At 38.2% G+C, this 25,253-nt stretch overlaps 2 protein-coding genes across 2 annotated transcripts in view; one reads left to right on the top strand and one right to left on the bottom strand.

Annotated features, from left to right (window-relative positions):
- The window catches only part of BTC (betacellulin), a 543,453-nt gene that overhangs the window by 355,399 nt on the left and 162,801 nt on the right, over positions 1-25,253 (top strand). The gene's annotated exons all lie outside the window — the stretch shown is intronic.
- Positions 844-23,743, bottom strand: EREG (epiregulin). The gene is made up of 5 exons (XM_007519841.2): positions 23,488-23,743; positions 10,340-10,426; positions 8,252-8,375; positions 7,489-7,638; positions 844-4,867 (listed from the first exon to the last, which is right to left on the bottom strand). The coding sequence occupies exons 1-5, from the start codon at positions 23,534-23,536 to the stop codon at positions 4,786-4,788; spliced, it is 492 nt and encodes a 163-aa protein (XP_007519903.1). The 5' UTR covers positions 23,537-23,743; the 3' UTR covers positions 844-4,785.

Below are 25,253 nucleotides of genomic sequence, written 5' to 3'. Positions count from 1 at the left end.
ATATTTAGGCCAAGAGTAGTCAGAATATAGTAATTTAAGATACACAATTGTATGAAATAAGGTGAAGAGTGATGATATAGAATAAATTATTCCAAGATCAAGACCTTGATTGGTAGAAATTTTACAGAAAAGTGGTAGAAGGACAGGTTAATATCAAACTGAAAAACAGGTAGAAAAGTTGAGTGCAGTCCCCTGGTAGTTATATGAGAAGAGAAATAATTGTCCTTGATCCTCTGGGGTCTCAGACCTCAGATTATCAGGAGACTTTGTTTCTGGTGTCAGTTCTACCTTTTACTGGACCCTGCACAAATTACTTGGCCTGACCATAAAATGGTCCTTATACTTCTCTGTGCTCCCTGCTAGTTAATAAAGTATACAGGATCAAATAAATGGACAAGGCACTCTACAGACTGTTACAGCATGCACCAATGAACACCTTACTGTGACGAAGCTTCTGGGGGAACAGTGTTTTCTGCTTTGTGAGTCCAGGCAAGCAGAGCTTCTTGATTTGGAGATGCTGAGAGAATCATGAGGTATGCTTGTGGAATATGTGTCCTTTCATAAGCTCAAAGTTACCTCACAGCAGATTATCTGTTCTCTGCAGAAATTCTTTTAAAATGCTCTTTAAAAACACTTATACTTAAAATGTATTATTAATGCTAATTCTAATAAATTCTTCTGTGGTGAGCCATAAAATATAATTCCTTTATAGAATGCGTTCCCAAAGTAAGACCATTATGTGTTTGATATTGAAATGTATTATAGTACTGTCATTGTTGTGTTGTAAGCTTTTAATGCATTAAAGGAAAAAAGAAAAAAGAGACTATATCGATAAATAAAATATTTTATTTATCATACTTAATGCATTTTATTTGTCATTTGTTGTTTCCAATTCCCAACAAAATAAATAAAATTAACAATACCCTGTAAAATATCTAAATTCTCCTTCAATACTTTAAGGTACACAATTATCAAAGCTGATATTGAACACAAACAAATTGATACAATTCAGTACTCTGATAAAATTCATTGTCAAATAAGTTACTTTAAGTGGCTTGTAATACAACTTTATGTCCTATAACATCTTTAACATACACCAAAATGGCTCTTCGAAGTTAAAAAGTGCAATTACAGAGTGCAACAAAAAGCAATGAAAATATATACTATCTTACATTTAATATCATCCAACTTGAATAACAGGCATGTTTTAGACAAATGTATCCTTTAGTTAAAACATTTAGAATGTACTCCAGAACACCATTTATATGAATTGTTACTCCCCTTTTCTGCCATATGAACAAGAGCAGGAAAAAAACCCTTTCCCCCCAAAAGTCTACAGCATGAACATTGTACAAAAAATAACAAGGCAGATCAGACACGAGTTTTTTAAAATCCTCTTGCTGAAATAAATGCAAATTAGGAATTAGTTTACACATTTTCTGTGTAAAATTTGATTTGATACCTGATAACAGTTGAATTTAGCTAGCTCTTTCCTTAAGGACTCAAAACAAAAATCTGTGTTGACATATTCTTAATGCTGTATCATCCCTACAATTCTGCTATGTCTCTCTGTTTTGACTCTTGGCAGAGAGATGAGAATAAAAGGATATGAGAGATAAAAACATGTTTCTATTATAGCTACCAGAAGTCTAAATTTTAAGTTTAAACTTTTTGCCCTAAGTTTTATATTGTGCCAATGAATTACTCTGTAACCTTAATGAAATACATAAATTATGAATTTCTGCATTAGATTTGCATTTGTTCTCAAGATGTTGGTGTGCACATAGTTGTTCTAGACACTCAAATCTGTAAAATGAGGAAGGCAGAATAAATGTGAGCCAAAATCTTCCCAGTGTTTGTAGAAAATATAAATTGATAACTATCATATTTTCTAATGTGTGTTTAGAATTATTCATACCAAAACAATTATTATTTATTTATTCTCACAGATACAAAGTAAACTAGGGCATAGCATTGTATTATTTAATATACACTTATAAATGAGGACCAACTTTTAAAGGTGTAAGGTTTAACCATAGTGAAATAGAGATTTAGAAACACCTCAAACTACTTGCAATTGATGTGAAATATGATCTGAGATGTTTTAAGACAAACCAATATATTTTGTAAATGGATTGCATGAATGGACTACAGCTGATTTTTTGGTTAGTCAATACATTTTTGAAACTATCAAGATCACTTTAAAAAAAAGCTCAACTTTTTATTTCTTTATTTCTTTATTGCTTCCAGGGTTATCCCTGGGGCTTGGCGCCAGCACTATGAATCCAGTGCTCCTGAAGGCCAATTATTTCCTTTTTCATTGGATAGGACAGAGAGAAACTGAAAGAGGAAAGGAAGACAGAAAGGGGGAGAGAAAGAGACACTTGGAGACCTGTTTTACCGCTCATGAAGCGACTGCCCTGCAGATGGGGGGCCAGAGGCTTGAACTGGGATTCTTGAGCAGGTCCTTGTGCATTGTTCTATGTGCGCTTAACCTGGTGCACCATCACCTGATCCTTATAAGGTAAACTTGTTATACACACAATAGGTACCAATAAGTATGTATAGGATCAAAAATGTGTTCTTATATAGCACATTTGACATGAATTGTGCTACCCAAGAAGCAACCTTTTAATTTTCACTGAAGTAAATTGTATCTTTATCCTGCTTTAAGAGTTAAACATTAGTGACAGAGCAGCAAATGACTGTGACTATTAACTGAATTCATGTCTCCAGGGTATTTTGTGCCTGAGTATGCAGAGAAATATACATGTATATACATACTTATAAATGTGTATATATGTACATTTGTTTGCCTCCTCCCCTTCAAAGTAAGGGAACAAATCCATGATTTTGGCTAAGATTGGTCTAACTGTTACCAAAGTCTATAATGTAGGATTTCATATGGAGGCAAGTCCTGGCACCTGGCACTTCAGAGGTCAAACATTGTTTATTTTCTCTTTGCTGCCCTTGCATGTTTCAGGAAAAAGATAGAAGAAGAACAGGCCCTGTCTGATAAGATGTGTTTCCCAAAGATTTAGCATTCACAGAGCAGGTTCCTAAGGGATCTGGAAGTGGTGACAAATAGACTTGTTGACTCAAAGTACCCTTATTAACTAGTCTCTGAAGTAAGTTATGGTTTTCTGAGGGCAGGACATCTCTTAGTCCCTTCCAAATAATAAGAAAAGATAGGAAATAGAGTCCTAGTTTCATTATTGTCTTCTCAGCAAGATATGGTTAAATTGCTAAATTTTGAAAGTTCTCAGTATGTGCGCACATATGAAGAAATGCCCTATGATTTATTTTTTCATTTCCTTCCTCTTTTTGTGTCAGGACATAATTTTAAATTCTAGAAGAGACTACTTATTGCATTGTTTGTATGTTAAAACTCTTACATAAATAAGTGAAACAGGGTGGGGTTGGTTGGCATAATGGTTATGCAAAGAGACTCTCATGCCTGAAGCTCCAAAGTCCCAGGTTCAATCTCCTGCACCACTATCAGGCAAAGTTGAACAGTGCTCTAGTTAAAAAAAAAAGTGAAACAACTCTACTTCCATCTTCAGACAATATATAGAGTTGCTGTGCTTTAAAATAATGATTTGCCTATTAAATTTTGAACTGTGACTTAATCTTTCAGTTCTTTGTTAAAGTCTCTATAAATATAAGTACTATTTTTATTTTTTTATTATCTCTATCTATTTATTGGATAGAGACAGCCAGATATTAAGAAGAAGGGGGCAACAGAGACAGAGAGACACCTGTAGCACTGCTTCACCACTCGTGAAGCTTTCTGCCTACAGGTCGGGACCAGGGGCTTGAACCCGGGTCCTTGCACAACGTAACATGTGCACTCAACCATGTGCACCACCACCATGCCCCAAATATAAGTACTCTTAAAGGAAGCACAAATTTCAAGTGGGGCGGTTTTTGTTTGTTTTAGTTGTCTCTTGGGCAACAGTTTCCTCATATAAGTGTTGTACTTCAAAAAAAAAGGAATGTTATGACACTGTAAAATACCTACTATTTACATAGAAGTTAGTATGAAATTGAGTCCAACTGACTTAAGGAGAATTTGTTAGACACGTATCTGAAGGAACTGTGGATAAAGACAAGGGATGGTACTTCCCTGCCAGATAGGAGCTGTATATCCAAGGATGGGGTGGAGAAAGCATAGCCTCCCACATTTAATTTGATTCAAATGTGTGGTGTTTAGCACATGGTCAATATCCCCCCCACACCGTGCACACACACACACACACACACACACACCTACCCCAATTCCTATTGCACTAATGTTTTAGTTCACTACATACTAGTGCCAACAATACATCAATGAATACAACTATGATGTGGTCAAACCAGTTACTATGGATTTGTCGAGAAGAAAAATATGCCTTATTACATTGATTTAACCACATAGTCACATGTACAGCAACCAGTCGGTCATTTGCTGACACTTGGTGAGAAGTAAAGTGGGCACTGCTTACTCCTAAGCAATGAGCAGCTGGCAAAATAAGCTTTGAAACTTTCATCTGAGCACTTAGCCCAGACAACAATATCTTACAAAAATAACCATTTTCTTTATATATTAAATATTTTGAGTGCATTATACATTAGCAAATAGTTTGTCAAAAATAAAATAAAAATAAAAACTTTCCTGTGTATATTAAAAATATACCACTATGGACTTAACACATGACCTGACATAAATATCATTAATAAAATAGGAACAGTCACATAACCAGGCATGCTGTGCCCTCCTGCACATCAGCTTGATGGCACCATTCAGACTTGTGGCAGCACCGGATCCCCTGCTGTCACCTTTTCATACTCATTCTTTGATTCTTTGCTTTTTCGATGTCGGTACCTAGAAATATTCAGAAATGAAAGTATTAGCAATGTGGCGAACAGTAGTAAGGATAAGGCATATTAACAAGATAATCTCAAAAGGGTCATATACCAACAAATAATTTCTTTTTTTTTTAAAGATTTTATTTATTTATTCATGAGAAATGATAGGAAAGAGAAAGAACCAGATATTAGTCTGGTACATGTGCTGCCAGGGATTGAACTCAGGACCTCATGCTTGACAGTCCAATGCCCTATCTGCTTGCACCACTGCCTGGACCACAACAAATCATTTCTTAAATAACAAAGGTTAGTATGTTTGGGCTGGGCCAGACAAAATAAGAAGAAAGACAGTGCTCTGGCGTCAGTCTGAGGAGGAAACAGCTAGAGGACTTCTTGGTACCTTTAACATCACCAAGTTAAATGAATACAGTGGTTGCATTAGAGCCTGCTATTTTCCTTTCTCCCTTCCCCAACTTCTCTTTCTCTAATTCACTCTTTTTCGTATATTCTTTTTCTACCAGGCGTATTGTTGGGCCTTGGCACCTGCATGACCAATTCACTGCTCCCAGTGCATATTTTCTCTCTTCTTTTATTCTTTTGTAAATTCTATTGCAATGTCAGGAAGTAAACTTTGGGCCTCTTTTGTGCACAATTATACTCAGCAGTTTCTCATATCTGACTTTTCTTTCTTTCTTTTTTTATTTTTCTTAGAGAGCAGAGAGATCCAATACCACTTAACAATCTATAGATTTTTTTTTTTTATGGCATTTATGGTGCTTCCTTATAATTGGTGCCTGGACTCAAACCAGGGACCTTAGGAGTGTACCTTCCAAGGGTGAGCCATCTCTCAATTCCTTACTCTCTCCCTCTCTCTCCTCTGTGTATATATGTAGTAGTTAGAGCACTAGATTTAAAAGCATGGGCCCCCAGGTCTTATCCCTGGCATCACATAAAACAGGTTGATTCTCTGGTTTTCTCTCCTTCATTCTTTCTCTCTCCTGTATCAATAAGTAAATCTGGGGCGGGGGGGGAGTCTGCCTGTCTGATACTGTCAGTAGTTTTAAGGCTTAGTCTACTTTTTCTCAGTTAGCCACACATGTAAGTATAGTATTGTGTATGAGAACAGAAAGACTTTATGAGACTTACATGAATCATAGTTTTTCAGGTAAGATCTTATAATTCTCTAGAAACTGATTTCTACAAACTGGCCTTAAATTTTAAGGTCCAAGGAGTCAGGTGGTAGCACAGCAGGTTAAGCGCATGTGGTGTGAAGCACAAGGACCAGCATAAGGATCCCTGTTTGAGCCCCTGGCTCCCCACCTGCAGGGGAGTCGCTCCACAGGTGGTGAAGTAGGTCTGTAGGTGTCTATCTTTCTCTCCTCCTCTTTGTCTTCCCCACCTCTCCCCATTTCTCTCTGCCCTATCTAACAATGACGACATCAATAACAACAACAATAATAACTACAACAAGGGCAACAAAAGGGAAAATAAATAAATATTTAAAAAATTAAAAAATTTAAAGTCCTAAGCCTTTGGGCTATAAGTTTGTGAAATGTGTCTCATGAAATGCCATACTTGACCTGGTAAGTTAAAAAAACAAATCACTAAGTGAAACCATGCTTCATGGTTTACATAGATAGCATATTCACTACTTGAAAATTATATAGTTAGGAATGTAGGCTAAGGATTTCTATGTGAACTTTACAGAGGAAGGAATTGTTATTCCAAGTTTGATTTGCATAAGGTTGCATAGGGGCTAAGGATATAGCATAGTGATCATGAAAAAGATTCCCATGCCTTATTATATGTCAGTTGCAGGCAAAAATTAGTGTAGGGTCATGGCCCCCTTGGAATATAACTAAAATAGACCTACTAGTTTTTTTTCCAACACGGAGACCCCAAATCTTCATCTGCAATATTCTTGCCTTTAGGCTCATGATTAGTCAACAATTTGTTCTGCATTATATGTTAACTCTTTTTCAGCCACTAGGTTCCAGATGCTACCATGATGCCAACCTGACTTCACTGGGCAGATGACCCCAGGAATGTGTCCTGGAACCCCACATCCCCAGATCCCTACCCCACTAGGGAAAGAAAGGGAGAGACAAGCTGGGAAGTATGGATCAACCAGTCAACACCCATGTTCAGCAGGGAAGCAATTACAGAAGCCAGACCTCCCACCTTTTGCTCTCCATAATGACCCTGGGTCCAATACTTTCAGAGGGATAAAAAAATGGGAAAGCTATCAAGGGAGGGGATTGGATATGGAGTTCCGGTGTTGGGAATTGTGTGGAGTTGTGCCCCTTTTATCCTATAGTCTTGTCAATATTTCCATTTTATAAACTTAAAAAAAATAGATGTCTATGCCTAAGATATCAAAAATCCTGATTTCAATCCCTAGCAACACCATAAACCAGAGCTAAGCAGTGATCTGGTATAAAGAAAATTCTCAGAGATAACAAATAACAGCTAGTGATAGCACCAAACTTAATGTTCTGTGACCAAAATTTCTTAATAAATATCATCAGTGTTGAGTCTACAATAGCTCTGTAAATAATGTGTTGTTCATACTTACACCTAGTGAATCTTATGAAAAAGCAGTTTAGGAGAGCAGACTGTAAAAATTCACTGACTTACCATCTGCAGAAGTAGTGTGTGGAACCAGCAATGATGACAAGAAACAAGAGAATCAGAATCACAGTCAGAGCCACATACTCTTTGCTCAGTGGTTTCTGGACAGTTAAAATGAAGTGCTCACATCGACGACCAGTATAACCCAGATCACACCTGGAGGGAAAGGTGAAAGATCAAGAATTTTAAAAATAAAATCATGATCACAAATTAAGCTTGTCAAGAACTAGTCTCCCACCACAAGTAAGAATCAACAAATTTTTCCCAGAGTTGCAAAGATGAATGCAAAGACTAACCACTGTACTAGACCAACATTGCTAGAAGAGAGTCAGTCTAAAGTCAGTCTCAAGCTAAACTGTAATGTAAGAATGACAGCTCAATTCAGCTGCCCCAGAGACTGGCCACCTAGAAGGGTGTTTTGTAGGCTTGAGGTGCTCTTTGCCTAAGTGAGTGGAATCAAATTTTCAAATAGTAGTTGGTATAGAAGTCCATTGAAAGACCAAGACTTGAACAGCTATTGTGGAAAGTGTGGAAAAGGGAAGCATAGGAAGCCCTCTCCATTACACCCCTGAAATATCTGTTCCATTTTAAAATGGCTACATGTTCCTGAATTTCAAAATGCTCACTCCAAATAGCTTCTACCAGTTTATACAAATTGTATGCTAATAGAGCACACAGGAATAGCTGCATTCATGAGAATATGTAGTAACCACAAAATATAAAAAGGAGAGAGTTTTTTTTAAAGGGTTCTATTTGTTTGGTGTATTACCTGCAGTGATTTTCACTCACATTCACCACATAGATGCACTGTCCATGGAAACAGTAGCCATCCATGTCAGAGCTGCACTCTGTTACATAAACTTGGGCCACACGTGGACTGTCTTCTGTCTGGACTATAAAAGATAAAGAAAGTCAAATATTCTGCTCCCCTTCTTTGAAGCACTACTCAGTCTTTCACATTAGTAACTGTGGAGTTACACTAAAAGAGCAGGTCAAATTCCAGTGAGGCTAGGAAACTTTTCATGACAGGAAAATGACTCTAGATATTATACTCAATATACTACTTAATAACTGAGCTCAAAGGGAAAATCAAATAGCTGAGACAAAGCAAATAAAGACCCAATGATGGATATGTCAAAAGATAACCTTTCAGTTTGAAAATGTAAACTTAGCGCACACACACATCATCATCATCCACAGTAACTTATACACATTCGAATATATATACTTTCAAATCTCAAAATAATTCTGAAATTCATTACTCCAAAATTAGTTGCAAACTGAAACCACTTGTGCAAGAAAGCAAGGGGCATGAAAGGAATATTTTGAGGAATGTATTCAATCTTTTTGTGGTATTGTCGAAGAAATCAGAGCTCCCAAACATCTCCCTTTGAGAAAGCTGAGTGTGAAACACACAAAGCTGAGTAAAAAAAAAGGCCTTCCTGGTTGGACAGATACAAGAATGAAGCTCTTTTTCAAACTACATGTAAGCTTTATTTTAGATGTTTTAGTTACTAAAATGTGTAGGATGTTTTCAACATGAACAATTGCACAATGATTATAATTCTCTTACAAATAACAAGAACAGGTAGGAAGGAGGCAGACTGAAAATGCAGAGAACAAAGAATCTACTGAAAGACAGAAAAGGGAGAAGGTAAAGTTGTGAGGAGATTCAGGTTTCTCAGGATAACCCTTGACTCAAAAGTTCAAACTCGATAGGAAGCAGATCCTAAGGAACAAAACTTCCCCATCCAAAAAGATTTGTGTATATCTTTGTTCATAGCAGCGTAATTTGTAATAGCCAAAACCTGGAAGCAACCCAGGTGTCCAACAACAGATGAGTGGCTGAGCAAGTTGTGGTCTATATACACAATGGAATACTTCTTTACCCCATGTTGGATGGAGCTTGAAGATATCAAGTTAAGTGAGATAAGTCAGAAGCAAAAGGATGAATTTGGGATGATCTCACTCATAGACATAAATTAAAAAACAAGATCAGAAGGTAAAACACTAAGCAGAATTTGTACTGGAGTCGGTATTGCACCAAAGTAAAAGACTATGGAGTAGGGTGAGGTGGGGAGGGGGGTTTAAGGTCCTGGAACTTGATGGCAGAGGAGGATCTAGTGGGGGTTTTATTCTTATGTGTAAATGTTATGCATGTACAGACTATTGTATTTTGCTGTTGACTGTAAACCATTAATCTCCCAATAAAGAAATTTTTTAAAAAAGGAAGCAGATCCTCCAGGGTCCTTGTGGGGAAAGACTGTGTATCACTTATCTCTGCATTTCTTGATATAATTTGGCATATATTAAGTACTCCATATTTACTTTCTGAATGAGTGATATAATTAGAAAGAGGATCACTTGTTCCTCCTACAAAAAAGAAATATTATCAACTGTGTAATAATGGCTAAGTTGTCCGGAATTCAACTTCTAACAATAGTTTCACAGGAAAATCACACAGTTTTTTCACAGCAAATGGGCAAAAGTAATGAGAAATCTGCTCAATTCAGGTTTATAATGGTCCTGAACCTGGTACATCATAGCCTCTGGCATCAAAGTTTTTGCATAACCACTATGCTATCTCTCCAGCCTGGAATCTGATTTTCTTTTGTCCCTTAATTCACTGAGAACAAATCTTCTATTTAACTAAATGTTATTCCCTAACTACTAGTTACTCCTTTATATAATATTTCTAGTTTACTGGCTTATAAAGGGATTAAAAATAGTTTTGTTAGTAAACTGTTACTCCCTCCTTTCTTTTTTCTTTACTCTCACATATTTATAGACTTTGAGTTTACATTTTTTTATTAAGAATTACAATGCTGTGATGCAGTATTGACAAAGTTAGGCTCACCTAAACCTGTGCAGTTCTCTTCAAACTCTCCTGGAGCACACAAAGGAATCACACTTGCACTGAGAACTGTTTGCAGAAGATGGAAACCTACTGACGAAAGAAAATTCAATATGTCAATAATGGTTCAAGCAAGGAAATCTCGGCTATATCTCCATAGAACTATAATATTTGTAGAGTGGTTTTAATTATGATTCAAAAAAAAGTAATTCCTAGGAATCAGCACGCAATTATAAACAAATAAACCACCAACTCTTGTGTCCAAAACTAATGACCTTAACATACATCCGCAGATACCAATTTGACTTGCTCTAAAGTTAACACACTAATCATCTTTTCAAATAAGCTTAGTCATTGGAAAATTATAGAATATACACTCTTATTCCCTCATGCATTTGGAAAGACTTCAAGGCAGACTGCCACAAAAGAAGTCTTAAGGTAAATCTACGTTCCTATTTATAGCAATGCTAAATAGGACTCTCTACCTAACATAAAGCAATTGTTTATTTAAGTACCTGAGATACATAGCACACTGAAGTATGCAGGGACTATATTTTGCTTAATAAAATATCTTAGGAAAGTCGGAAGATACTTGCATATAGAACACACATACTAGACAAACTATTGTGAGCTCTGGATCAGTTTTTGTCAGTACAGTATGTGTTAGGATAAGGCAACCCATCATGTGTTCCCACTGAAAAGATAAATGATGGAAACCAGGTAGAGAATGACTCAAGAAGTTTCTAAATTGCCTAGAATACATAAAATGATTCTTTTAATTGCATAGCTATTTACTGAAGAAAGCTTAAAGTCTTCAGTTTAGGAGTCAGGTATTTGTATTTCAACCACTCTTTCCTGTCTAGATGAGTAACTGTTAGATAATAAACATTAATGGTTGTGGTGACAGTAGTAGTAGTAGTAGTAGTAGTAGTAGTAGTAGTAGTAATAGCAGTAGTAGTAATTCGCAGTAACTGATATTTTTTGAATGCATACTCTAAATGGGTCTAATTCAGATATACTTCTCTATATAACCTTATTTTATTCTCTCAGTGACTCTTTGAGACAACTGTTATCCCCATTAGACAAATGAAAAAACTGAGCCACAAAGAGTTCAAGTACTTTCCCCCAGGAGACATTGTTATTAGAGGGCCACATGGTAGAATCTGTACATAAGCATTAACACTAGAAAATAGTGGACATAAAGTACCTAGCCTTGTAGGGGAGGCAGTTAAGTGTAGTTGGAAGGTAATTCTGGGGGCAAATTTGATCCTATATGATTTGGGACATATTAAACTTCTTGAATCTCATTTTTCCCTACTTTCCAGAGTTGGGGAGACGAAAATTGAATGGCATTTTTCTGATATATCTGATATGCCAGAAACTGTTAGGTTTCAAACTTTTAGGTTCAACTTCAGACCTGGGCTAGCATTAGCATTATAAGTGAGTAGTGCCCTCTACTGGTTTGTAACGAGATTATAACTTTCTTTGTAATTTGGGATTTGAAAGCATGTATGAAGGGTTTTTGTTTTTGGTTGTTGTTGTTCTTTGCTTTTGTTTTTACTCAGAAGTGGCATAAGTGTATTAAAAATCTCATATCTGGGTTTTAAAAGAAGAAAAAGTTACACATTAGCATCAGTTTATAATTTAATGATATTTGAAACTTGACACAGAATAATTCTCTGAAGTAGTATTAGCTCCAAACTCAGTACAGTTAAATATTGTAGTTATAGCAAATGCTTGGTCCAAGACCATAGAAGGTGAGAGTTACAAATATATTTTTATATCAAATATCACACATTTTTAGCTGTTTGAAAACACTTATTGAAAACTTTAGAACTATTTCTCTCCCCTTCCATATTTCTCCTACAATATAAATATTGTTTCAATTGCTTTTATAGGAAAAAATTATCTTCATTAAATGACAAAAATCGCTGGTTTAGATTTTGTTATTAGTTGATCAGACAGGAAAAGATAGTTATCTCTCTCCCTCTGTCTCCCTCTCCCTCTCCCTCGCTCTATTTGTGTGTGTGTGTGTGTGTGTGTGTGTGTGTGTGTGTGTGTGTGTAACTGAGACCTCATGAATACAGTTTCACCACTCCTGGCCACTACTACTACATTAATATAAATAGACAAAGACAGAGGGAGAGATATAGCACTTCTTATGTGGTGTTTCAACTCAAACCTGGGCTGTGTGCATGGCAGTGTATGCCCTTGTATTGATATATGCCCTGCCAGGTGATAAGCTGTCTTTCTAGCCCTTGTACTTTTCTGTGTCTGTATCCATAAGTTTGCCAGGTACTTCTCCTACTAAAAATTCAAACCCTTTAACATATATTTTACTCAACACCTCCTTGAAATTCTAGTTCCCCACTTGTTGACTCTTCTATTGAGAAAAGCTTCAGAAGAGACATTATTAATTCTCTCACCAAAGGATCAGCCATATTCACCTCACAGGTGTACCTAGGAAGCTCATTTCTCTTTGGTTTATAGAAATCAGACACTACTCTTTCTTGTTTGAAGTTGATTGCTACTACAACCTGCAACTATTGTAGAATTGCCCAATTACTTGGAAGTGTTGCTTCCTAGTATTTTATTTTGTTTTTGCTGGTTTATTTTTTAAACTTTCAGTAGCTGTTAGTTTTTCCACTCTTGGAAACTTCGCTCCAGTTGATCAGGTCATAGGTGAAATATTTGTCTTCATGAATTAAAGAATGATCTATGCAGGGTGTGCCCCCACAAAGCCTAGGCTCTCTTATACTGTGACTCTCCCTTGGACATAGTCCATCACTCAGGATGGTTTCTGTGAGACTTGCTGTGTTAACTCAACATCCGGGTGTTTTACAGACAAAACTATAAGCAATGTTCATGCTTTTCTCAAATGTCAGTGCTAAGCAGTGGTTTTCAAATTTGCTTTTATCTTACCTCTACTAAGGACCCCTGAAAAACAGAGTTAAGTAATAAAGGGGAGAGGTTCACAAAAAGATTGTAAAGGCTCATCTGTGGAGAATTCTGATAAACATTTCCTGCTATACTTAAGAATCACCATTCATTATTTTTAAACTATACACATAAATATACATATTGAATGTTTTCTTAATAAGTTTCTCATGGCTTTATGATCCTAGTTCATAACAAAATAGGTCAACTGCAAATATGTATAAGTTACTGACCCTTGACCATAGGTCCCTGCTAAGAAAATAATTTGCTACAGTATTAAGGATTGTGGATAGTGACCAGGTATCAGAAAACAAATATGGGGGTCAATTCTATGTGCATAAGCAAAATACAAAGGGATTCTTCAAAGGGTGGTCTAGGATACATGATCTATAAACTCAGCATTGGCTACTAGAACTTCTATCTCAGTATGCAATGGAAATCTAAATCCCATTAGAGGCCATTTTTTCTATCAAATTCCAGATGGTCTTGGGAATCTAAAACTTGCCTATTCATCTCTCTACCTTTACCTTTCAGAGATTGTGTTTCAGTGAAATCTCAAACGTGCCAGCAGGAAGTGGTGCTGCTGACTCACAGGATACAAATCACCTCTACTCTATGAGTCAGGACCCAGCCTACACCCTTACACAACATCAAGGACCTCAAGGGACAGGTTGAATACCATCCCTCACATTGGGGGTTATCACTAAGTGTTGCGAACCCTGGGACACTTAAGAAGTGCTTGCACAAGAGGCAGGAGGAAGGTTAGATGCAGAAAATAAATGTCCTTCTTGTAGCGTATGGTTTCCTTTGATCTTGCCTGGAGGGGCTCATCTAGAAAGCTGCCAAGATTTGGTAACTGGCTGACCAAGTTGATTTTGCAAAATCAATTACATTGTCAAGGAGAAAAGTAGCTCTCCTGAAAAGTCAAGCACATAAGATGAAAATAGGTTAAAGAATCAAAGGAATTTATTGTCTAAATTTAGCCTTTTAGAAGATTTCAACCTGAACAACAAACTCATAATGAATCACAGCCATTTGCGTAGCCCAGACAGGCAGCAAAATCCGCTTTGCTCACCCTTTCACTATGGTCACATACCTATGTAGTCCAGAACAGTTCATTTTCTACATTCTTCCATGAAAATCTATAATTTGATTATTTATCTCAGATATAATAGGCTTGTTAGTTCTTCTGTGCTTTGAAGGCGTGAAAATGGATGCCATTTTGCTGTAGATTAAATTTCACTACTAGATAAAATCTTGTTTCTCTTTGGTTAAAATAACTACATTTTCACATCAGTACTATCTAGTACTCACTCAGTGCTAAAAACAGTTTACTGTTTAAATAATAAAACATAGAGGAAATAATATATAATTCATTTCCTGCAGTTTTTCAGTGTTAAACTTATAAATATGCTTCATGAAATATAAATATAAAGAACAACTATAACTTCCTGAGATAAAATAGGATAAAAACAGAGGTTGCTATGATAATGGATTGCAATTAATATTGCTTTCAATTTTGAATTTTAGAAGACAGCTATAGAATTTTTCTTTGTCAAATGGCAAGAAATGATTTAATGTTTAATAACTTCTTTTAAAAGATTTTTCTTTTTCTTTTTTAAGCTTTTATTTATTTATTATTGGATATAGAAGGAGAGAAATTGAAAGGAAAGGGACAGAGAGACACCTGCAGCCCTGCTTTACCACTCAGTGAAGCTTTTCCCCTGCAGGGGGGCGCCTAGGGACTTGAACCTGGGTCCTTACACACTATAATGTGTGAGCTTAACCAGCGGCACCGCTGCCTGGTCCCAGTAACTTAATAGACTTGAAATGTTTTCAAAATATTAGATGGGGTTTTTCAGCACATAGGAATTGGATTATACCCTACAATTCTGGTAGTAATTTCTAGAAAATACTTCAGAGCATTAATAGAGCTTATTTACCACACAAAGCCATATTTAAAATGACTGAGGCAGCTGAACACCCCTGGTTGAGTACACATGTTACCGTGTACAAGGACAGGGTTCAAATGCCCCATCTCCAAATATATGAGGGAATGCTTCATGAGTTGTGAAGTAGTACTGCTGGTATCTCTCTTTCTCTCTTCCTCTCTACCTCCCCAAACCCTCTCAATTTCTCTCTGTCCTATCAAATAAAATAAATGAATAAAAATAATTCAAAAGTGGAGTCAGGCGGTAGCGCAGCGGGTTAAGTGCACTTGGCACAAAGCGCAAGGACCTGCTTAAAGATCCCGGTTGGAGCACCCGGCTCCCCACCTGTAGGGGAGTCGCTTCACAGGCAGTTAAGCAGGTCTGCAGGTATCTATCTTTTTCTCCCCCTCTCTGTCTTCTCCTCCTTTCTCCATTTCTCTCTGTCCTATCCAATGACAGCAACAACAACAATAATAATAATAACCACAACAATGATAAAAAAAGGTGGGTGCAACAAAAGGGGGGGAAATGGTCTCCAGGAGCAGTGGATTCATGGTGCAGGCACCGAGCCCTGGCAATAACCCGGGAGGCAAAAATAAATAAATAAATTAATTAATTAATTAAATTAAAAAGTAAAATAAAACTGCTGAAATTAGTAATCAGTGAGTCAAAGTGAGAGTATAATTTGTCTTACCCTAAAAGTGAATAGAAATTATCTTATTTCTCATGGAAACACACTTGTAATGCAGGAAAGCAGATACCAGCACTGTGTTAATGATACAGTTTATATTAATCTTGGATTTTGTCACTAAGAGCTCAGAATATAGAATTTGAGATTCTCCATCTCTAGAGTGTTATTTGAACTCACCTATTGAGATTATGTTTTTCTTCAAGAAAATATATTATGGGAGAGTCTATTTGTAACCTTTTCAACCTTCAGTGTTACATCTTGCTTCTTCTTTTCTTTCTCTCTCTTTCTTTCTTTTTTTTGCCTCCAGAGTTATTGTTGGGACCCAGTGCCTGCACTATGAATCCACTGCTCCTGGCAGCCATCTTTTTCCCATTTGTTCCTGTTATTGTTACTGCAGTTGTTGTTGGAGAGGACTGAGAGAAATTGAGAGAGGAGAGGAAGACAGAGCATGGGAGAGAAAGACACCTGCAGACCTGCTTCACTGCTTGTGAAATGACCCCCCTGCATGTGGAGACCGGGATCCTTGCGTGGGTCCTTGTGCTTCGCACTATGTGTGCTTAACCCGGTGCTCTACAGCCTGGCCCCCTACATCTTTCTTCTTATAGTTATCTCTATCCAAATCAAAATAAATTAGATTACAACAAGGACCCTTTCATTCTAGAGTAATACTTCTCTTTCATGTACTATTATCCATTCATAGTGTTGCTCAATTTGCATATGTGTGTCTCACACACAGTGTAGCAGAGCCCACACACTTAAATATTGTTACATCAGTGACTACAGACTATTGAACTACATCATGAGAAAGGAAACTATAGGAAGTAAAAATTGTTAAGACTTTAGCAGAAACAACAGAATTTAATAGTCAAAATCCACACTTAGTCTCAAGCTATTTTGCTTCTTTTTAAAAAGATTTATTTATTTATTTATTTTCATGAGAGAAAGACACTGGACCACTACTCTTCTCTGCCATATGATGGTGCCTGGAATTGAACCTGGGATCTCTGGGGTCTGAAGTATGCAAGTCTGAACTTCTACACCCATCACTCTCTCCTGGGCACAGTATTCAGCTTCTTGAGCACATTTTCAAAGAGCAGCTATTTTAGTCAAGAGACAGTGGTGAAAACTCAGTGGTGAAGAAAGGATCATTCTAATCATCCACCAACTAAAATCCTTTGAGTGCTTAATGTGAATCTATCCTGGTTGTGAATGATAAAAGCACAGAAACAGGAGGGAAAGCAAGAGGGATATAAGCACTTAAGAGTGTGAGGTGAAAAGGGCAGGACTGCAGGACTAGCAGAAGTGTAAAGTAGGGGCATTGATGGTGGTATGAGAAAAGTGAAGGGGGTATCAGAGAAGGCTTGATACTTTTCCTTCAGTCTTAAAGGATAAGGAGAATTTCAGTCAGATGTGAACTGTCAACAGCAGAGGACACTGCACATTCTGTTGAAGCCTTATGCACTGGGCAACTTCTTCTAGTCTGTATTCTCATGTATAAAATGAAATACCTTTATTGGTTAAAAGGAAGTGGTTATAATGATCTCATAAAGCTTTTTTAAAAAATTACTATTTTTATTTATTTATTAGATAGAGGCAGCCAGAAATTGAGAGGGAAGCAAATGATAGAGATGGAGAGAGAGAGAGAGAGAGAGAGAGAGAGAGAGAGACCTGAAACACTGCTTCACCACTCACAAAACTTTCCCCCTGTAGGTGAGGACTGAGGGCTTGAACCCAGGTCCTTACACATTATAACATGTGTGATCAACCAGGTGCATCACCACCCACCCACCTCATAAAGCTTTTTCTAAGAAAGAACTTGATAACGATAAGTTACAGTTCTAAAAAGTGTTTTATTTTTTCATATATGTAGTAAATCTAATAATAATCTGATAATGATCTCAATTTTACAGATGAGAAAACTGAAGTTAAAAAAAAAGGAATACATGTTTTCTGAAAGTATCAACTAAAAACAGGAATGAGAGTTCTCTTAAGTTTGTTGTTGCTGGCCTGAGTTTTTCAGATAGGAAAAAGACATATGGCTGAGTTATGCAAATAGACTTTCCTGCCTGAGGCATCAAAGCTCCCAAGCTCAATTTCCAGCACCATCATAAGCCAGAGCTGAGCAGTGGTTTGTGGGATAAAAAAGAAAAATTAAAAAAAAAAAGAGAAGAAAAGACACCACATCATCAAGACTTCCTCCAGTGCTGTGGGGGCTGGGTTAGAACTTGGATCTCACACATGGCACTAACCAGGTGAGCTATTTTTTGGTCTTCTGTTGTTTTTGACCACCATCCTCTCCTTCCTTGGTCACCATCTTCTTTCCTTGGTCTCAACCCGAACTTCTTCCCTTATGGTAATCTTGGTTTTGTTGTCAGTGTCCACTAGTTTATTTTGGTTTTACATGTCCATCTGCTTTGTGAAGTCTGTGTTCTATAAACGATGTCATCTAATTATAATAAGCTAATAATATAGCTTGATATGTATAAAGCATGTGAAAGAAAGACAAAAAAGTGAAATAAAATAAGAGAACAAGTCAGAGAGAAAAGTTCTTTCCCTTATCTGGAGACTTTTTGAAGAGCATTTGTTTTTAATTTACTTTTATGCCACAAATTAAAAATTTTTGACTTAAGAAATTAAGACATAATTTTTTATCTGGACAGCCAAATCATCTTACATATTATCGCTATAAGTAGCATGTGAGCTAATTAAATCATTACTTTAACCTAGAATGTCAATGAACCTTTTATTTGCCTTGTAACTAGACACCCAATCTTACATAAACTGTATCGCCAGAGGACACTGAGTCTATCACATTACTTCATTATTCATAGGTTCCAGAATTGCCATACCAAGGTGATGGCTGTCAGGGTGCTCCTCCCTGAGGATCTCTCCCACGATAACTTTGAGGATCCTTCCCATTGTCTTCAAAAGGAATGTTCTCCACAGCCATATTAATTAAATGATTTGCATGGTCCTATAATCAGAATGAAGACTGACAGAAGAGGAAGCCACACCTTAATCTGGTCACTTCTTACAGGGCATTTGCATCTCTTGGGTTACCATTAACTAGGGAAAGGGAGATTCTTGAGCAAAAATGAACGGAAGACATTCAATTCAAGTTTTCGATGTATGTCTGTTTTCTCACTGTTAATAGAGAAATGTTACAGAGCAGTCCAGGAGATGGCACAAAGGTAAAGTATTGGACTCAAGAATGATCACAAGTTTAATCCTTAGCCACTTACTTAGTCTGTATTCTAGAGTAATGCTGTTTCCCTTTCTCTCTCTCTTTTTATTACTTCTATTTGCATTAATAAATGAATAAAATATTTAAAACATTTACAGAATATAATTTGATCCCTTATAAATACATTCAATTCATGATACTATAAAAACAAAGTATCATGTAAAAAGGACATCTTTAACCCTTCTCACTGAGTTCTCCATTGCTTGACTTAATATATATCTAGGCAGATAGAGACATAAAGACCTCAGTCAATTACTGTGAATGACAGCTTCATAATAAAAATGATACTCTTTGAATTTTAATGATAAAAAAGTACTTAATAAAGACTAAGTAAGAAATTAGAAATACCTTAGCATAGCTTAAGAAGACACATTTTTGTCTTTGGCTTTATTATTATTATTATCATATAGAGATAGAGAAATTGCGAGAGGAGAGGGAAGGTAGAGAGGGAGAGAGACACCTGCAGCCCTTCTTCACCACTTGTGAAGCTTTCCCCCTGTAGGTGGGGACTGGGGGCTTGAACCTGGGTCCTTGCACACTGTAATATGTGTGCTCAAAACCAGGTATGACTCCTGTTTTTGGCTTTTTTTTTTCTGCACCTGATTTGGAGTGACAACATAAACCATCTTTTACATAAGTTCCCCTATAAGTTTTAAGTCCTGGGGCAGTCTATAAAAGGCTCTGAAACTGGGGGTCGGGCGGTGGCGCAGTGGGTTAAGCACACGTGGCGCAAAGCGCAAGGACCTGCATAAGGATCCCGGTTGGAGCCCCCCGCTCCCCACCTGCAGAGGAGTCGCTTCACGGGCGGTGAAGCAGGTCTGCAGGTGTCTGTCTTTCTCTCCCCCTCTCTGCCTTCCCCTCCTCTCTCCATTTCTCTCTGTCCTATCCAACAACGAACAACATCAACAATGGTAATAATAATAACCACAAGGAGTCTACAACAACAAGGGCAACAAAAAAGGGGGGGAGGGAATGGCCTCCAGGAGCGGTGGATTCATGGTGCAGGCACCGAGCCCAGCAGTAACCCTGGAGGAAAAAAAAAAAAAAGGCTCTGAAACTTCTCCCATCCAAGTACTAGCCAGTCCCGACCCTGCTTAGCTTCCAAGATCAGACAAGATCGGGCGTATTCAGGGTGGTATGGTCATAAACGGCTCTGCAACTTCTCTATCAGAACTTGTCCTTTTGATAAATATCCTAATAATTCAGAGGCATTCTGATTCCTTACTCATGATTTTACAGTGAACTTGCTTTCTGCTATCTCTAACTCCTGTCTTCGCCTTCATGTCTTCAGTTGTCAAACTGGGTGAGTCATACCTACTTCACATAGTTCTTTTAAAGAGAAATTGAGATGACAGTTGTAAAGACCCTGAACACAGCATGATCAGCTCACAGTAGGAATTTTGTAATGTTAGCCCTCTCCCCACCACACACCCCAATTACATAATGCTCTTCTAGCATGATAAGAAAAGCAGCAAGGGTACCTAGGTCAAAAATCAGACTGCAGAGGTCAGCTGCCATGCCATCTTGGGTTGTGCCAACATGCAGGAAGCTTGTAAATGTTCAGAATCATCAGAGGAAAGTCAGGTCTCATTGAGAGCTAGGCTTCACATATTTTCAAGAAAGAGTATTACTTCTACTCAATGATCTGTCACTGTGTAGTGAAATGGGGGGATATATTGCCTTGGAGATATCACTCATGAACATGTTTAAAAAAAACATTTAGACATCAAAATAGTTTATTATAAATGTAGAGGCCCTAGATGTAAATTGCAGAATTGGAAATAAAAATTATTTTCTTCACTCTGGAGCAATCATAAGATGAAAAATGAGAATTCAGCTTTAAACTTGCTGATTTAGAGATGTGTTATCTACTTAAGGGTTAGCAATGTGTTCAGTCTGGTTTGGGGGTATCTTAACCCTTTTGGTTCATGTTCAGTAAGCCAAATGTGCTAGCCAACCCAGGTGAGAGCTTTCTCAATTTAACTCCACTTTTCTATGGGAACTTAGTTCCCTGAGAGATAAAGCAAGAACATCAATGACAAATGTTTATAAAATTTTAAAGTAAAATATGTGTAGCCATTGCAACCTGCATGTGTGGGGTAGAGTTCAGAACGAAGCATCTTATTTTTTCCTGTCATAAATACATACAAACTCTACCCCCAAAAAAGCAGCAGTAAGAACTGACAAGATATCTCACTGGGGAGTGTGCCTGTTTTGTCAGTACATCACCCCACTGCACTGGGGGAAGTCTCACTATTGCTGTGGTGCCTTTCCCTGTATATTTAAAAGACTCCTTCTGGAGACAACAACAAAGTAAAAATAAAAGCAACAAAATGTCTACTGAATTTTTTTTTAAAAAATGTTGCCCTCTTTTAAAGGACAAACATGCGGAAAAGACTTTCTGGGTAATTATATGTCTGGAAGAGGAAAAGAGAATCTCAAATGGTTTTGCCTGTTACTTTTTTTCTTTTTCCAAGTACAGTTAGACGATGGGGCATATATACCTCAATGGAGTGTCATGACTTGATATAGGAATTCAAACAGGTACATTTCTAGTGGCAGAGAAATATCTAAACAAACTGGGAAAACAGAAACTGACCTAGCTCATTTGGAAATGGGCTTGGCAGCTGATGAAATAGGTGAACTATAATTAAGTAATGCAATAAAGGAGCTAAGCACTTTCATGACTACAAAAACACACAACACACACTCACTAGGTGGGAAGAAACCAGGTTATTCATAGGCACTTGCTGTCTTAAAGTAGATTATTCAAAGAGTGGCTGGAACAGACACTTGCATTGTTCAGATGTATCGGTACAGATCTGGGTGGGGGGGGGGGGTGTGGAGGAGGGAAGAAAAAAAAAAAAAGCCCTAAACCCTAAGCCCTAATCCCTAAGCCATTCTGCCTTCTAGGTTAATTTTTACTTCTAGGAAGGTTGTCTGATTTTATACATTTCCTTACCTGATTGAAATTCTTCAGGTCATTCTTATCAGGTTTGGTTGAAACCACAAATTAGTTTGCATGTGTACTCCTAAACCTGGATACCTAAATTCCAACTATGCATAGTATGCATTTCATCAAATCTCCCAACTCCTGTGATAAAGCATGTTGAAAGAATAATTTAACTGTCACATCCTGCTAGGTAAGGTTAGGGGAATTCACTCCTTGCAACTCCAGAAAGAATGTGAGCCTGACAACTTTTATTTCCTTATTAAAATTTTCATACTCAGAACAATATACCTCATGCAGTTTAAGGAGTCGGGAAGAAGTAATCCTCCCCCCTCCCAAAAAAAAAAAAGGAAGGTTCTAAAATGATCTTTTCAGGCTCCAGGCCCTTACGAGAACTATATCATCTCAGATAGGAAGACAGATTCTTTCTTTTTTATTTTATTTTATTAATTTTTATTTATAACATGGAAATACTGCCAAGAGTCTCTAAGGCACACTCAAGACTGTCTACTATTCAGGTTTTCCAACTGCCTCCCGCGCATGTGCATACCATAGCCCGCCCGAGGGTAAACCAGGTTTGATTTACAAAACCCAGCAATACAAAAGGAAAAACATTTCTTTTTTTTTTAAAATATTTATTTTATTAATTTATTCCCTTTTGTTGCCCTTGTTGTTTTTTTATTGTTGTAGTTATTATTGTTGTTGTCGTTGTTGGATAGGACAGAGAGAAATGGAGAGAAGAGGGGAAGACAGAGAGGAGGAGAGAAAGATAGATACCTGCAGACCTGCTTCACCACCTGTGAAGCGACTCCCCTGCAGGTGGGGAGCCGGGGTTCGAACCGGGATCCTTAGCCGGTCCTTGTGCTTTGCGCCACCTGCGCTTAACCCGCTGCGCTACAGCCCGACTCCCAGGAAAAACATTTCTTATCCCCAACTCTCATACAAGTGGAATTAGTTTTTGTCTGCAACCCACCCTCCAACAGAAAGGACAAAATTAATCTTTGGATTTATAAAACTAGCAAACTTTCACGAATAAGGAAAAGAAGAAATTGAAGGAATTAAATCAATAATATAAATCTTAAAAATAATAATAAAAGAAAGGAAAACAAAGAAGAAAAAGACGAGTTTTTCTTTGGCCTGATACGGAACTCTATTTGTGCATAATATATACACTGATAGCTAATTTGTCAATGAAAGGCATTTTAATGCAGGTTCCCACCCCCACCAACTCCCCCTTCCACATCCCACCTGTTCCATCCCTGGGAGGAAGGAAAGACAGAATCACCCAACTAGAGACCATCTGAAGTCGCCTAACTCCAGCCGGGCGGGAAGCTCGGGGGTTTGTTAGCTGACACCTACACTGCGCCCACTCTGTCTTCTCTGCGCCTGAGGACTTACCCAGGCAGAACAGCAGCGCGGGTACCCGGCCAGCACCGCAGGGCTCCATCCTTCTTCCCGCAGGGGTTCAGCGAGGCGGGGCGCGGGCTGCACAGCGCGGGGAGGCGGCGGGCTGCAGCCGAGCTAGCGCACCTGTCGGCTGGGAGCCGCGTAGCCACTGGCTGCTGCTGGAGCCGGTCGGGAGGCTGGAGAGGCCACGCGTCCTTCTGCAGTGGCCCTCGGATACTGGTCTATCAGGCAAGTGATGTCAGCCGGTCGGCTCTGGGACCTTTTATTTAGTTCGGACTGGGAGGAGCCTTGAGCTCAAAGACCAGCGAGGTACTAAGTGCCCAGAATTTCATAATCTCAGCCCCGGGGTAGGAGTGGCTGGAGGACTGTCCGGAAGTCATCCTCCCTCTCTGAGCACCTAAGAGAGGTTGAGGAATGAAAAAATGCCCTCTGGTTTGCTGGAGACAACTCCCCAAACTTTTCCATCTCTGTCTCCTGCAGGAGGAGGTGTGGAGCACGTGGCCAGATGGATTGCTTTGTTTTGTGGGGTCATCTACCGGATAGTGGGTGGCTTTAGTTAATCTAGATGGCAGGCTTAATTTGACTCAGTCGTTCTTCCAGCCAGGGCTGATGCTCCCAGTACGTGCTTTGGGGGAGGGATGGGGGGGGGGTGTGGAGAGGGGAAGACTGCATTTTGAGGTTTGTCAGTGCCTCAGGAACTCTCCTTGTATTGATAGTTACATTGCCCAATTGTCCCTTAAGTTTCTTCTTTCTTCTTCCTCTAATTCTTCTTCTATTTCTTCTTCTCCTTCTCCTGCGTCCTACCCTTGCCCCTGCCCCTGCCCTTGTTCCCTCTCCCTCTCCCTCTCTTTCTTCTTACCAGAGCACTGCACAGTTCTGGTTTATGGTGGTGCGTAGGACTGAACCTGGAACTTTGGCGCATCAGGCATGAGAGTCTCTGCATAACAGTGCTATCTACCCCCACCCTGTACCTCACGTTTCTACATGCTCCTTCTCAGCCCTTCCGTTTTCAGTGTAATGCAGGTATTTATGGTTTCTACTTCTAGTACAGTATGTATAAGAAAATCCCCACATTATTTTCTCTTAGTCTACTGCTTTTGGTTTCGCCTCTTAAACTTTGTGTTATCCTGTCACTTCCCTTCAGTTCCTCTCCATTGCCTTTTGTCAAGGCCTGACACAAATTAGCTTCATTCCTTTCTAATTCTGCTCCCACTGCCTCACCAAATTGTCTTGGCTGGGTCAGAGTCAAAAATTCACCCTGTCTTTCTTTGATTATTTCCACTTTCCTGCCTGTGCAGGTGGAATTACAGTTGGGATAATGACTGCCTTTTACTGGAACTAGTCAACTCCTAATCATTTTCATGATTCTCTTCAAAGGCCTGGATTTGGTGAGCCTATTTGGGTCTCATTTTATTCTGATCTCTTACAGCTTATTCTACACCTAAAGGCATGGCGTTCATATGTAGTACTTCACATCTGATTAAACTACACTTTATGGTGTAGCTTTTTATTCAAATCTGAACAAAGACATAAATTGTCATACTACTTACTGTATTTATTCCTCTGTAGAGTCTGAGAACAATGAAGCAGTTCAGCAGTACTCTGTAGAGTCTGAGAACACTTGATTCTACTTGTGATTTCTCTTCTGATCTTGTTTTTTAACTTCTGCCTGAGGGTGAGATCATCCCATATTCATCCTTCTGTTTCTGACTAAAAGACAGAATCTGGTGGATTTCAGTACCTGCTTACTTTTATAC

This window comes from Erinaceus europaeus, chromosome 3, assembly GCF_950295315.1.
Source record: "Erinaceus europaeus chromosome 3, mEriEur2.1, whole genome shotgun sequence".
Classification (NCBI taxonomy): domain Eukaryota; kingdom Metazoa; phylum Chordata; class Mammalia; order Eulipotyphla; family Erinaceidae; genus Erinaceus; species Erinaceus europaeus.
Note: the sequence above shows the minus strand (reverse complement) of the source record. Positions and strands in the feature narration are given on the sequence as shown.

Excerpts from the sequence above, each read along its gene's own strand:
- EREG (XM_007519841.2), bottom strand. The coding sequence starts at position 23,536 with ATGGAGCCCTGCGGTGCTGGCCGGGTACCCGCGCTGCTGTTCTGCCTG. Across the intron at positions 8,376-10,339 it reads AGAGAACTGCACAGGTTTAG|TCCAGACAGAAGACAGTCCA; the intron begins GTGAGCCTAACT and ends TATCTTTTATAG. Across the intron at positions 7,639-8,251 it reads GTGAGTGAAAATCACTGCAG|GTGTGATCTGGGTTATACTG; the intron begins GTAATACACCAA and ends CTTTCCCTCCAG.